This window comes from Miniopterus natalensis, chromosome 11 (genome assembly GCF_054644295.1).
Source record: "Miniopterus natalensis isolate mMinNat1 chromosome 11, mMinNat1.hap1, whole genome shotgun sequence".
NCBI classification, from domain to species: domain Eukaryota; kingdom Metazoa; phylum Chordata; class Mammalia; order Chiroptera; family Miniopteridae; genus Miniopterus; species Miniopterus natalensis.
Genome location: NC_142091.1, coordinates 65508358 through 65522086, shown reverse-complemented (window position 1 = coordinate 65522086; position 13729 = coordinate 65508358). Strand labels below are relative to the sequence as shown.

At 54.8% G+C, this 13729-nt stretch overlaps 1 protein-coding gene across 1 annotated transcript; it reads right to left on the bottom strand.

Moving 5' to 3' along the window:
• Positions 1-12329: 12329 nt before the first annotated feature.
• Positions 12330-12756, bottom strand: C11H11orf96 (chromosome 11 C11orf96 homolog). Its single transcript, XM_016197676.2, has one exon. The coding sequence runs from the start codon at positions 12754-12756 to the stop codon at positions 12385-12387; it is 372 nt and encodes a 123-aa protein (XP_016053162.1). The 3' UTR covers positions 12330-12384.
• Positions 12757-13729: the final 973 nt, after the last annotated feature.

Sequence of the window (13729 nt, the reverse complement as noted above, 5' to 3'; positions counted from 1 at the left end):
ATGATAGTAACAATCATAAGGTGTTGACTAAAACAGGAATCCTTGACTCCATACTGATATAAATAAACAAATGCCCAAATTAAGTAAATGAGGGGATTCTTTGTTATGTTAGAGTGCCAGCTAATGAGCTCTGGCTGGGTGGCTCATTTGGGTGGAGTGTCGTCCTGAACATCAAAAGGTTGCGGGTTTGATTCCCGGTCAGGGCACATACTTCGTTTGCAGGTTCGATCCCTGGTCAGGGTGCGTACAGGAGGCAACTGATCGGTTTCTCTCTCACATCGATGTCAAGAAGTGATTCAGGCAAGAATTATCAATAGATGCTAAAACCAAGGGGTGAAAGGCAGACACCACCTTAACCAAAAGATTAAAGTCAACATCCCCAGTGATGGGACAAACCGAGTCACATGCCTCCTGATACGATGCACTGAGAGGGACACAAGGGTGCTTCTGTGGTATTCCTGCGAAAGAAGCAAACCCTGAATTTAATCACGAAGAAACAACAGACAAACTCTAACTGAGGCACATTCTACAGAGTAACTAGTGTGTACTTTTCATAGATGTTAAGATTCTGAAAGACGAAGGTAGACGGAGGGACTCTTCCAGATAAGAAACCTACGGACTAAGTGCAACATGGGATGCTGGTCAGGATCCTGGACCAGAAAAAAAAATTACATATGTGTGTGTATATGACATTACTCAGACAATTGGAAAAATAAGAATGTAGGTTACATCATAATATAATGTTTATATTAATTTCCGGAATTTGACAAGTGCACTGTGGAAATTAAAGACAATGTCCTTGTTTTTAGGAATACGCTCTAAGGGGTACTGAGGAGTAAAGGAGCTTCTTATTTGCAAGCATCTCTCAGATGGTCCAGACTATGATAATAATATGAATAAGGTGTGTGTAAGTGTGTATGTATATGGACAAATAGATAAATCAACAGTTAAAATAATAAAGCAAATGATGCAAAATGCAAACACTTGGGGAACCTGGGTTAAAGACATACAGAGGTTCTTTGTACTACTTTTGCACCTCTTCCCCCCTAAATCTGAAATTATTTAAAAATTAAAAGCTACCCCAAAAAATCAAGAGAAGCTCAGCCTGTGCCCGTGCCTGCTTGGGAGGGAGGCCGGGAGCGGGGCGGGGGCCGGCTGCTGGATCTGCGTGTGGAGCCAGCCTGCCCGGTGGCCGCGTCTCTGCAGTCATTCCAGGCTGCTGGGAAAGGGTGCTGACAGGGAGAAACACTCCTTCTGGCCCCTTCCCAGGGCAGGAGGAAACAGCGAAAGCTCTGTAAGGCTGAGGAGCTGGTCCCCGAGGACAGCGCCAGGAAGCGGAGGTGTGGGCAGGAGGTGGGATCCTGGCAGGATCTGTGGGTCAGCAGAGCTTGCTGGGGACCAGGGATCCACCGTCCCTGGGCTCTGTCCCACGGCAGGGAAAGGGGAAGGAGGGACTGGAAAGGACTGGAAAGAAGGGGAACCTAACATCCTCACAGAGCTTGGAGATAACCTGTTGTTATTCCCATTTTAGAGATGAAGATATAGAGGTTTAGAGAGGTAAGGACAGAGATTCTGTTTCGGGAATAGATATGCTAACTGATTTTTATGCTGAAAGCAACTTTAAAAGCTGGTTAAAATATGAATTTAAAATAAAATTAGTCAGTGATCTGGCAAGAAATTATGGAACACTCAGAAGCCCCAAAATAAGGGAAATCAGGAACCCAGAGAGGTGGGCAGGGAAGGAGGCTGCCTTCTACCTTGAGGCATTGCCAAATCATATGAACCTTGACCTTGGTTCTCATGGGCTGACAGAGATGAGAAACTCAGAGTCAACCCACAGAGCCCACCCCAGGTGGCAGGTTAATGGATCACCCAGCTCCGCAGGAAGCTGGATCTCCAGTGACACCCCCCACCCCACCCCCGCTGCCCCCGCCAGGTTAGAGAGAAACCAGGAGCAAAACCCCCTTCTCACCATCCCCACTGAAACCTACAAAGAAACCTTAGCACTGAATTCAGGGGGAAGCCTTTTCCCTGAGAACCCATAACCCCAAATGGGCTGTCAGTGGGTTTTGAAGCCTGAATTCACATTCTCTGGTTAAACTAAAACAGCTCAAGCTGAAGTGTTAGATTAAAATATCCCCTCAGAGATTTTGGTATGAATGTAGAAGCAGGAAGCAGCTAATTCCCCTTTTTTTCTTGGATGTTCAAAAAGAGAAAAGGAAAACAGGGGGAAAAATAATAATGCAGACTATTATATAAGCCACAGACTCAAAAATACATAAAGACTAGCAAAAGCAAAGATTTCACACAAAAGCCATGACAGGGAAGTACAGGAATGGTGTGATGGGGGCTGGGGAAGAGCTGGGGAGCCAGCCAGCCCAGGAGCGGCCAATTTCAGAACACTCCAGCAAAAACGCTTTACCTTTAGCTGAGGGCTCACACTAGGTAAAGGGTTTCTCTGCCTTGGCACTACTGACATTTTGGGTACAGAATTCTTTGTTGTAGAGGCTGATGTGTTGTAGGATGTTAGCAGTATCCCTGCCTTCTACCCACTGGATACCAGTAGCATCAAACCCCATTACAGATTGTAGCAACCAAAAATGTCTCCAGATGTTGCTAAATGTCCCCCGAGGGGTAAAATTGCCATGGAATAGATGAACAATCTGGCCAAACATTGTTCTAAGAATTAACAAATCTTAATAAAATAATTACCCCCTTGAGGAAAACCACAAAGCAGAAATATAACAACTCAGTGCAGAAACAACAGAACAATGGGAGGAGGTAAGGTGAGAAACGGGAGCACTGAGGGGCAGGAAGAAGCAAAATGATTTCAGAAATGAGAATGCAGTTGGAAGAAGGACTTAGATGTGGCCCAACAGGGATGGAGGGTGCAAATAATGACAGTAAAGAGAGTGAGACTAAGTGAAGGTTTTAAATTAGCGACAAAATGATAGATACAGAAAAAAGACAAAGACATATACAAAACTGGAGTCTCTAGACAAGAGGAACAAAACAATGAAATACAATACATATTTAAGAATAAAATTGAAGGAAACTTTCTTGAAACAAAAGATTAGAATCTAATGTAAAGGGTACTACGCATGCCGGAGAAAGATGACCTAGAATACTCAGTTCTAAGACTCTCCTAATAAAAATATCAAATTTTGAAGATAAAGGAAATAACCTTTGAGCAGCCAGGCCAAAAATAAAAAGTCAAGTCACTCATAAAGGAATAAAATCAAGCTAGCTCCAGCAATATTCAATGCCAAACAGTGGCATAACACTCCGAGGTATTTAAGGAAAAAAGTGTAAGCCAAGGATTTTATATGCTGTCAAGATGTTCCGCATGTATAAAAGCTACAAACACTTTTAGACATGCAAGAATTAGGGGAGTATTATTCCCATGAACCCTTCTTGAGAAAACTACCAGAGGACAAATTTCAGACTACCCAGAGGTGACCAGGGAAACCACAGCAAAAGGAGGGCCAGGAACAAGCATTGAATATAGTTAAACATAGAGCAAAGATTAAAGGAGCTGTTGGACATCTGAATGTAAATTTGCACAGGGGTCCAAAAAAATGTATATGCACACTTTGAGCAATTATAAAGGCAGCGTTTATGAAAATACATTTCATTTTCAAAATTGAGCTATCAGCTGTTAAAGTATGTCTACATTTTGGGGGGGCACCTTATACATGGATGTGCTAAAACCCTTCTCCACTGGGGACACACCGAAGTCCATCCACTTACAGCCCCGTGATCTCTGAGTGATGTCCAGGCTTCTCCCCCTGGGTCAGATGTGGGTCCTGGGGGCCAGATAACTTGTAAGCTAAAGGACAGTTTGTCCCCCACCCCAGATCAGCAGACAAAGGTGAAACAGAGAAAGCCACAGGAGAAAAACCATCCCCATTCAGAAGAGAGTATGTCCCAGGGCAGGAATGGAGAGGCCTGTGTTCTGGCTCTGGAGGTTATGGCTGCTCCAGTTTCGCCTCTGGAAGATTCTCCCTTGTCTACTGTCTTCATCTGAAGTGGACGTCAGAAAATTTGTCTTGCTTGAGGGCTGTTCGGGGGCTTTATGGTTTCTTTGGAAAAACAATTCCTTGGAAGACTCCTCAGGGACCAAACTCTATCTGCTTGAGGCTATCTCACGAAACAGTGATCACGCTGCTGTTTTCTCACATAACTCTAAGCCTGCTTCGCTCGCTTCCTTGAGCTGGCCACACCTCTCCCGACGGGACTGTAATGGCAGCCGTTTTGAGACCTGCTGAAATAACAGGCTTAAGAGAGAAGCAACACCCATCGCCTGATCCTTGCCTTGGGGCCGGATCCCTTGTATGAGTGTTTTGCTCAATGGACCGTCTTTGAGAAAGGCTCTGAGCCACAGCCACCTGATCTCCTGTGTTTGGGTGACAGAAGCAGATGGCTGCTCCCTCCGTCTCTGGATCCTCGCTGTTCCCTTTCACCTTTGCTGGAAATCTGGCCGATACCTGCAGCGGTCACCTCTTTTCTTTAAATATCACTACAATTTAACACGGAGCAGCCACTACTCACTAACCTTCTAGCTCTTACCAATTTCTCTTTGAGTTACAAAGCCTTGGAAGGCACAAGATCTGCCTTTCAGGCTATTGAAGGGGACAGTGTCACCTGTTACTTGGCCCAGAGTCCCCACCTGACTAGCTACAATATCAGTGTTCCTCCTGCCTGCCCACTAGGTTTACCCACTCTCAGTGCCCCTTCTGCTATTCATTAGGGTAGGAGTTGTTGGCTGTGTGCGTGTGTGTGTCCCACAGTGCATAGCGCAGGGCTCACCAGGTCCTGGGCCCTCACACAGGCCACTCATTGATGGTACAAAGCAGACTTAGTGTGCCCAGCTGCTTTTTATGGCGTTGCATTCTACTGCAGACCAAAGGACAGCTCATTAAAAACCTCAGAACACATACAGCAGCCATGAAATGGGTGTTATAAGGCATGATCTGAGGGTAGCAGGCTTATAGAGTCCGGCCTCTCCTGGAATATCTCACACATTCTGGGAAATGAGGGAAGGGGGAGCTCTGTCAGGTCCTCCCCAGAAGATCAGAGGGAAGGCCAGGGGCTACCTACAGTCCAGCCTGCTGGTCTAGAGGGGTCAGGAGGTGGGCCGTGGGCAGTGACACTTTGGCTAGTGTCCCAAGCCCACAGCAGGGTGGCCTGAGGTGGTTATTTTGGGTTTGGAAGGAATTGTTCTGCACAGAACAGCTCAGCCCAGAGTTTCTGGGATCCTCCCCAAGGCTGGGAAAGAGGGGTGGGGTGGAGGCACTGCGGTCTCAGAGAAGACTGCCTGCCTGTGTGCCTCCATCTCCCCATCTGCACAGGAAGGAGCTGGATGTCTGGTCTGTATGAACGCTGCCTCTCTGCACAGCCGCCAGGGCCAGGGCCCCAAGGCACTAAGGTGCTCTGAGATATCCCGGGTCTTCTACAAACTTCAGAGCATAAAGGTAAGAAAAGCCATCGAGGAAGAAGAGGGGGAGCGATTTGCTCGAAGCCACACGGCAAGGGAGGAACAGAGCGGGGACTGGGGTCTGGCACGTCCCAGTTCCAGAGCCTTACAGTACCACCCTAAGAGTAAGGACTCAGGGCTCCCACAGGACCTTAGTCAGTCCTCAGTAAGAGACTAAGGACTCTTACTGGTCCACTTCCCTCTTCCCCTCCCCACCGCTGGAGCACGTCTGGGCCGGGAGTCTCATGTCCCCACCCCAGTAGGGAGAAGGGGCTCTCTGTGTCGTGAGCGTGAGAAACCCGCTCTGGGTCAGACGGTAGAGAGCAGGCTCCACGCTGCAGCAGGCGAGACGGGACTCTACAGTGAGGCTGCTGCAGGCAGGCCCAGCAGGAATGCGGCGGCGACAGGGAGACAGGAGCCCGCATGCCACAGCCACCCACAGGCAGCGCGATGTCATCAGGCCCCGAGGCATTGCCGTCACGCCTGCTCAATGGCAGGCCACAGGTATGCCCCTGGCCTATCTTTGGGGAAGAACAAGCGTGACCCGCGTGGCATGCGTGCGTGAGCGCTCACTCCTACGCAGAGAGCTTCGCTGACTGGGAGGCGACTGACAGCGGCCTGACCCTGTGCCCGGGAAGGTGCGGAAAACTGACTCCAGGGGCCCACGTGCAGCCTCCACCGCGGGCTGCCCAGCTGGCTGTCAGCGACCGGTGTCATCCTCCTCCCCGCAGCAGATCACACCCGGCCCTCTCCGGGGAAGTCCATCCCGAGCTCCATCCAGCTACCCTTCCAGGTCCCAGGGCAGGATATCTGGGGAAAGAAGCCCTCTCCAGGGCCGCATATGGTTCTGCACAGTCCAGTGACATAGAAACCACAGGACAAGTCGTCTGTCCCCCACCACCACCCCAGCTGCACCCCCCACACCTCAACACGATGCTGGATGGGGTGGGAGAAACACACAATGCTCCCATGTGGCAAGGGGAGAGGGGACACGCTCAGAAGTCCCTGGCGCACAGCAATAGGCCAATCGGGCTGCCCTCAATGGAGCCTGCTTGCTCCGGCTGGCTAATCCGGCCAACCCGATTCTGAAGGACTCTCCTTTCCAAATCATCTCTGGGACCACACCTGACACAAATCTGAAAGGTCTGGCCTCCTTGGGGGCTGCCTTGGGGCTCAAACAACCTAACCACTGGCCAATTCCCGCTTTCTTTGGCAATTTCTGGTCTAGGGCCTTCTAGCTAGTTTCAGATGCCAAAATGTTTTCCCAGCAGAGCTCTGAAGCTATTTCATTACTCTGTTTCCTGTTCTGGTCCAGCCTTCTCTTTAATTTTGGCCATCATGGGAGGAATCTAAAGCAGTGAGTCTGAAGGGGAAGACTCCCTTCATCTAACCTTGCTCTGGGACTGGGTTGTGTGCTGGGCTTCCTGGGTAGCCTTCGAGAAAGGCTCTGACCCACAAGCTGATCTCCTACTGTGTGGGTGACAAAGGGGGGCAGCTTTCACCTCTGTGAGGCCCCACATTTCTGGATACTCTCTATTCATTTCCAACTTTTGTGACTTCTTGTAATAATTTGCTAAAAGCCACAAAGAGCAGCAGCCACATACACTAATATTCCGGCTCTTTGTGGCCACTCCCCCTAGAGCTATGGGCTCGGTCAATATGTGATCAGCCTCCCCAAGTGTGCTAACAATGGCTTTACCAAATGCTCTTCCAAGATGTAACAAGATCTCCACATTTCCAGCCTGCAATATCTGGACCCTCCCAAGGCGACACGGAGCAAAACCACTAAGCCAATGCCTCGCACTGTGGGGATATTAGCGCCCCACTGCCAGTACTAATTGTTGTGTATTTATGGTAACAAAAGACAGCTTTAATAAGGAGATCCAATAATGATTCAGTGTCTTGGAGAAGATAGAACGTGTTTCTTTCCTGTGAAAAAATAGTGATTCCAGATTGGCAGGCTGCTCGGTTCCACAGGGTCATTCAGGAGCCTGGGGTCCTTCCACCTTGTTTCTCTGCCACCCCCTAAGCCAGTGGCCTTGTCAGCTTGATCACCCCTGGGTTGCAGGCACATCCACGTTCCCACTGTGGGAAAGGGAACGAGAGGATGGGGGTGGCGGGGGGGGGTACACCTTAAGGCCGAGGCCTGGGAGAAACACGCTTTTCCTCCCAATATATGCCACTGTCAAAAATTTAATCACATCAAGAGACCTAAGTAGGACAGCATCTGGGACACAGAGTTTGGCTGGGTGTCCTGGAGGAAAGGGAAAGTCAATGTCGGTGAACCATGAGCACTCTCTACCATGGCCTGGAAACTGAATGGGTAGGCGGTTGTTATGAGTCACATGGCCTTGAGCATAGGCCTAGAGGACGACTGTCCACACAGGGGCCCCTCGCCTCACCCCACACACAGGCCATGACATGCTTATTTCCAGTCCAGAACACGGGACCAGCAGAGCAGCAGGACACATCTATTTGGTAGCTTTGCCATGTCCCCACAGTCTTCTCTAAAACGATGCCCACCATCCTCCCCTGCGCCAGTGGGGGCCTGAGGGAGCTGCACGGCAGCACCAGGAACCTGCTGGGAACAGAAGGGTGTGCCAGCCAGGGTTTTCCAAGAAGCAGATTCCATGAAGGGAGTAAACATGCAAGGATTTCGTAAGGAGACATGCCTGTATGAAATGAAATAGAGAGGGAGCCAGCAGGCTATGATGCAAGAGGCCCTGAGAGGAGAGTGGGCGAGGTGTCCGTGGGTGTCCTGTAGTCTAAGAAAGCTTCTGCAGAGTCATTAGGAAATCCTTGAGCCAAAGTCCACCAACAAAGAAATCTCATGTCTCCTGGGAATAGTTCTGCCTTAGTTTCCCAGCCATGCACATAGCCATTGGTGGGGAGCAGCCCCTGGGGGACCATGGGATGGATTTCAAAGCCAGAGCTGCTCTGCTCTAATCAATTACACCCCTGTGACAGGAAGTCTGCAAGGCCCATTCTCACAGCTACCGTAGGGGGTTACAGTAAGAAGTTGGGGTTTGTATCCTAGAAAGAACACAGGCTTCGGGGGAAAGAAATACTGGGTTGCAACCCAGCTCACCACTGACTAGCTGTGTGGCATCAGGCAAGAACCTTAACCCCTCTGATCTTCAGTTTTCTCACCAGTAAAACACCTGGGAAAGGTTATTAGGATGGAAGCAGAGTACCCATGGGAGGTGCTCCCTCGGTGGTGGCCTTTCTCCCCTCCACATTTTGCCAGAGCCCAGATGTGCTCCTTGGGGGAGGATGCCCATGTCCACAGCTGACTCCATTCCCTGGAATCACAGACAGCCCTTCCCTCTCAACCCCACACCAAGTGGGCCCAGAATTGGAACACAGTGGGCCGCAGAGGCCAAGCTGGCTTTCAAAACAGTCCAAGAAACACCCTGATAAATATCTCCTCCTGGGCCAAAGAGAAATATTTAGAAGAGGCTGCCAGCCAGAGCTGGGATGGCCACTTGCTACCTCCTCTGGGATCCAGCTTGTTTGAAAACTGGTCACCCAAGCTATGCCTATGGGCTGCAGCCTAGACAGGGAAGGAAAGGGAGGAGGCGTCTCCTGGGACAGGCCTGTAAATCCCGACAGCTGGGCCGGCTCCACCCACCCCGGCACACGCCAGCTCTGCGGCTCCTGGAGAGGCACGGGGACCGGAGTTTCTCTCCCCTCCAGTGCCCATTCTCCAGAGCACTTCTACCTCACCTTACCTCCTTCCTACTCTCTAGGGGCCCTTTTCTCTCTCTCCAAAGGTGGCCCTTATTTCTGCTTATCTCTTGACATTTTCTGGCTCCTGACTCTTTCTGTATCCCCCACCTCTCCATGTCTCCAAGCTTCCCTGTCTCCCCGAGGGCCTCAGTCCTCATCTTTCTGGTTCTCATGCTCTCTTGCTCCCTCAGCCCGTCTCCCCCTCTTTCCTCCTCTCCCCCCATTTGGCCTCCTTGGAGCTCTATCCTGCCTTGGAATGCCTTCAAGCCACAGGGAGGAGCTGAGCCCCAGCAGTTCCATGGCGCCTCGGGAGAGCCCCCTCCCACCTCCTCTCCTTCCTCCTCTGTGCAGGGCAGAGATGCCCAGAAGCAGAGAGCACCCCAGACCAGCCTGCTGCTCTGATACTGCGGCATCCCAACCCCTCCCTCGCCCAGCCCCCCTCTGACCAAATCACTGCCTCACCGCAGCTTCTTCCTATTTCCAGCCCTGAGAACTAATTGCCAGTTACAGGCAAAACAAAGACACTGGGACAAGTTGGACATCACTTTTACACCAAAAAGTAAGGAATTAGCTTATTAAACGCGGAACATCTATTAAATAGAATAATTTAAAGACAAACCAGGAAGTCGGCAAGATGAGCATCGATTCTCCTCCCTGCCCCCATACTCACTTTAACCCAACCGACATTTCCGGAGCACCGGCTGGGTGCTAGGCTCTGCGAGCAGCTGAGCAGGAGCCGGAGTGATGGGATGTGGTCCCCACAACCCCCAGATACTGGCAGGGTGACCCAAGGAGGCCTTCAGCAGGAGAAGGGGCCGAAGGTGGGTGGCAGAAGGAGGCTTTCTAACAGGAAGACGGTGACTGTGGTGCCCAGAGGGGAGACACCCAAGCGAGGATCTCGGGCCTACAGGGTGTGACACCCCCCAGGAGGGTTTGGGGCACTAGCCCCTGAAGAGTAGAAACAGGAGCTACTGCAAAAGATATGAGATGGGGGTGCGGGAAAGGTTGAGGGAAGATAGTGGGGGTGAGGGGATTCAGAGCCTCAGCCACCCTCCTCCCACCCCAAGGTGCTCAAATGAGCTGGGCCGAGGCAGCTGCAGACACTGGAATCAAAGCCTCGCCCACGGCTGCCTCGCAGGGCTGAGGCGTTTGTTTGCAAGTAAGGGCCATCTGTCACGAGCCCTCACCACAGCGGAACTGACGGTCACTGGGGACTGCAAGGGCCAGTGTGTTCCCTGGGGCTAGGACAGTGCCTCAGACCTCAGTCCCCGAGGCCTTGTGCCTGTCCTCTCTCTGAGCCAGTGAGGAGGACATTCAGGCCCCGTGGGTTCTATTTTTGTTTCTTTCTTTTTTAAAGATCTAACTGCTTTATTTGACAATTCATGAACTGGGCAGCATCCCATCTAGTAAATAGAAAGGTGCTTCTATTTCTGTTTCTTTCATTTCCTCTGCTCTCCAGTGTTCTGCAGAGCTGAGAGCTGCCAGAGGTGCCTGTGAAGAGTAAAGTCGGTTCAGACCCCCTGCGGGGCTGAGTCCAGCCCCACCAGCAGAGGGCACCCAAGCACAGACACAGGGCAACCCGGAGAGGGGAGCAGGGAAAGCTCTCAAGCTCTCAGCCTGGAAGGGTGGGTCAGCTCTGAAGTAACCCCGGAGGAGTGGGATGGTAGGGGCTCCAAGTGGGGACCCCGCCCTCCTCAGCCGGGTGCTGTTTATTACCCCACCACCACCCTTGGCCACTGGCGCTGCTACACTAACCCCGAGGGCTTAGGGCGGAGCCAGGGAGGCGGGCGGCTGCTGTAAAGTACTGGAAAGACAGGCCCTGTGATGCTGGGAGCACTGGACGTGGAGTCAGGAGAGCTGGCTGCCACTGGTAACACTCACCACGGTGCGTGACCTTTGCTTCCCTGCTTGCTTAGGTTTGGTTTCTCATCTGTAAACAAAAGGGGTGGGGAGACCGGTGGCACCCAAGCCCCCTTCAGGCTCTGACATAAGACATAACCCCACCCTCCCCGGGAACCCTGAAGAGGGCAAAGCGAGGGGCTGCACAGAGGAACCAAAGGACTGCAAACGACGGCTCTGCTCCCTGGCAGGGTCCCTGGCGCTCCTCTGAGTCACACCCACACTCTGCCCAGCTCCGGCGGGCTCCCAGCCCCCCTAGAGTCTTCCACTGGTGGCTCAGCCGGCTCCCCACCCGCCACCACCAGGGAAGGGCAGCAGGTCCTCGGCGATGGGCGGGGGGCTGTGACCCTGACCCCAGCCCTCCTGAAAAGTCAACTGCACCGGGAAGGGCTCTCCATCCTCACAGGCCGACCTCCGCCTCCCCAGCGGCTTCAGCTCCACCCCAGACGCGGCGATGGGGAGCAGACCAGGGAGGCAGGGGCTCTCTGGGCTGGGTGTCCATCCCCTGGGAGGCGCAGTGGACCCGGGCACCAGGAGCGCGAGCACGCTCCGGTGCCCGAGGCTTGTGGAGTTACCTCCACCCTGGGGTCCCCGGCCTCCCGCTCAGCCACATCCTTCCCTCACTTCCCCAGTCTTAGGAGCCTGGGCGCCGAAGGTTCAAGAAGTCAAGAGCCTGGAGAAATGCACTGTGCAAATATATCGACTTTATTTGTCTCCTATCAGGATCCTCACAGACATATCCAGGTAAAAAGACCGTTAAATAGACGCCGTCAGCCATCGCGATGCAAAAATAAATATCAATCCTCCGGCCGCAGCGGCAGCTGCGCTGCGCCCCAAGTCCCCCCAGCTGCGCCTGACCATTATAAAAGTGTTCAGCGACAGTGTGTTGGCGTGAGTGTGGACGGGTGTGCGCTGGGGCGCGGTGTGCGAGTCGGAGCTGCAAGCCCTCGCGCAGGGGCGGGGAGCCCTGGCGGCGCGGGCGCCTCGGTGCGGCGCGCCCCCCGCACGCTCACAGCAGAGTTCGTACTGGGCAGAGTTTAAAAATAAACATTTACAAGGGCAAAGAAAGCGGCCCCCTTCCTGGCGTCCCCGGGCGCGCTCGGGCCCGGGGCGAGCGCAACGCGGGGCGCGACGACCAGTTCTCAGCTCGGCAGGAGCCCAGGCGCGCGAGGGGCGGTCGCCCCGGGCCCTCGGGGTCCCCGGCGCGGGCCCCGCCCGGGTCCGCACGCTCGTCCCCGGCGGGCCCCGGAGGCGCGCGAGTCCCGCTGCCAGCGGCGCCCTCACAGGGCCGAGTCGGAGTCGCTGGAGTCCAGGCTGTTCCTGAGTTTGCAGCTGCTGAGCTGCTCCCTCTGCAGCGACAGGCTCTGCGTGCTGCGGCGCAGGCACTCCAGGCTCTGCAGGAACGACTTCCTGGCCTTCTCCTCCTCCAGGGGGGACACCCCCTCCTCCTCCACCTCCTGGATCTCGTCGAAGGTCACCGGCTGCGTCTTGAAGCGGGACTGGCGCGGCCGCCGCAGCCGGCCCTTGCCCTTGGTCAGCTTGGCGGGCCGCACGGGCTGCGGGAACTCGTCGGCCAGGCACACGAAGTGCGGCATCACCGCCTGGTAGCTGGAGCAGATGCCCATCAGCTCGCCGGGCTTGGCGGCTGCCATGGCGCTGCCCGCGTCTCCGGCGCCTGGCGGCGGGGCGGCGGGGCTGTCCGCGGGCGGCCGCTGCGCCGGGCCCCCCCGGGGGGCAGCAGCCTGGGGCTCGCCGGGCGGGGGATCCAAATCTGCTGTGGGGTGGCGGCGGCCCTCGCGGGCCCGTCGGCGCTCCTCGGGGGGCGGGCGGAGGGCCCGTCGGGGCTGCGCGGGCTCCGGGCGCTGCTCCCTGCGAGCCGGGCGCTCCCGCCGCTGCTGCCGCGTCTGCCCCGCGGCGCCCGGCCCCGCTTATATAGCCTGCGCGGCCCACGCGCCCGGGCTCGGCGACGGCGAATGCCATTTACAGCGTGCGCGCCCCGCGCCCTTCCGCCTGACGTCGCCCCGCCACTCTCGGAAAGTAACTGCCCTTTCCCCGCGCCCCCCGCCCCCGCCGGCCCGCCCGGAAGGGGCCCCCCGCGGGGGTTCCCCAGCATCCCAAGCCGCCGAGCACGCGGCGGGGCGGGGCGGCCGGGAAGCCGGGTCCTGGGGCGTTCCTGCCCCTTCTGGGATCGCTCCGGCCCCCGAGCTCCGGGGCGCCCGCTCGGGGCGCTGGTCATCCCGCCGCGGGCTCCGCCGGGCGGCGTGGCGGCGCAGCTCCCGCTGTCCTTGCGGCGGGGAGAGGCAGGGCGCCGCTCCCAGGACCGCGCTCGCAGGGGGGTCGAGCTTCTTCCCTGGACCCCCCCCCCCCCCTCACGCGCACACAGAGGCCCGCTGGAAAACAAGCGGCCGACTATTCCAGCCCGGGTCTTCTCTTCCCTGTATGTCTTCTCTCTGTCTCCTCACTACCCCACCCCTCCAGTCCCTCGGGCACCCCATTCACCCATCCAGGCTCAAAGAATAACACTTGGATATGCCACTAACGAAAAGAGCAAAAGCAACCACAGCTGCCCTCTGGAGCGCTGAGCTCCGCGCTTCCTGGCCCTGTGGTGCCCATTTCACCCCCCCA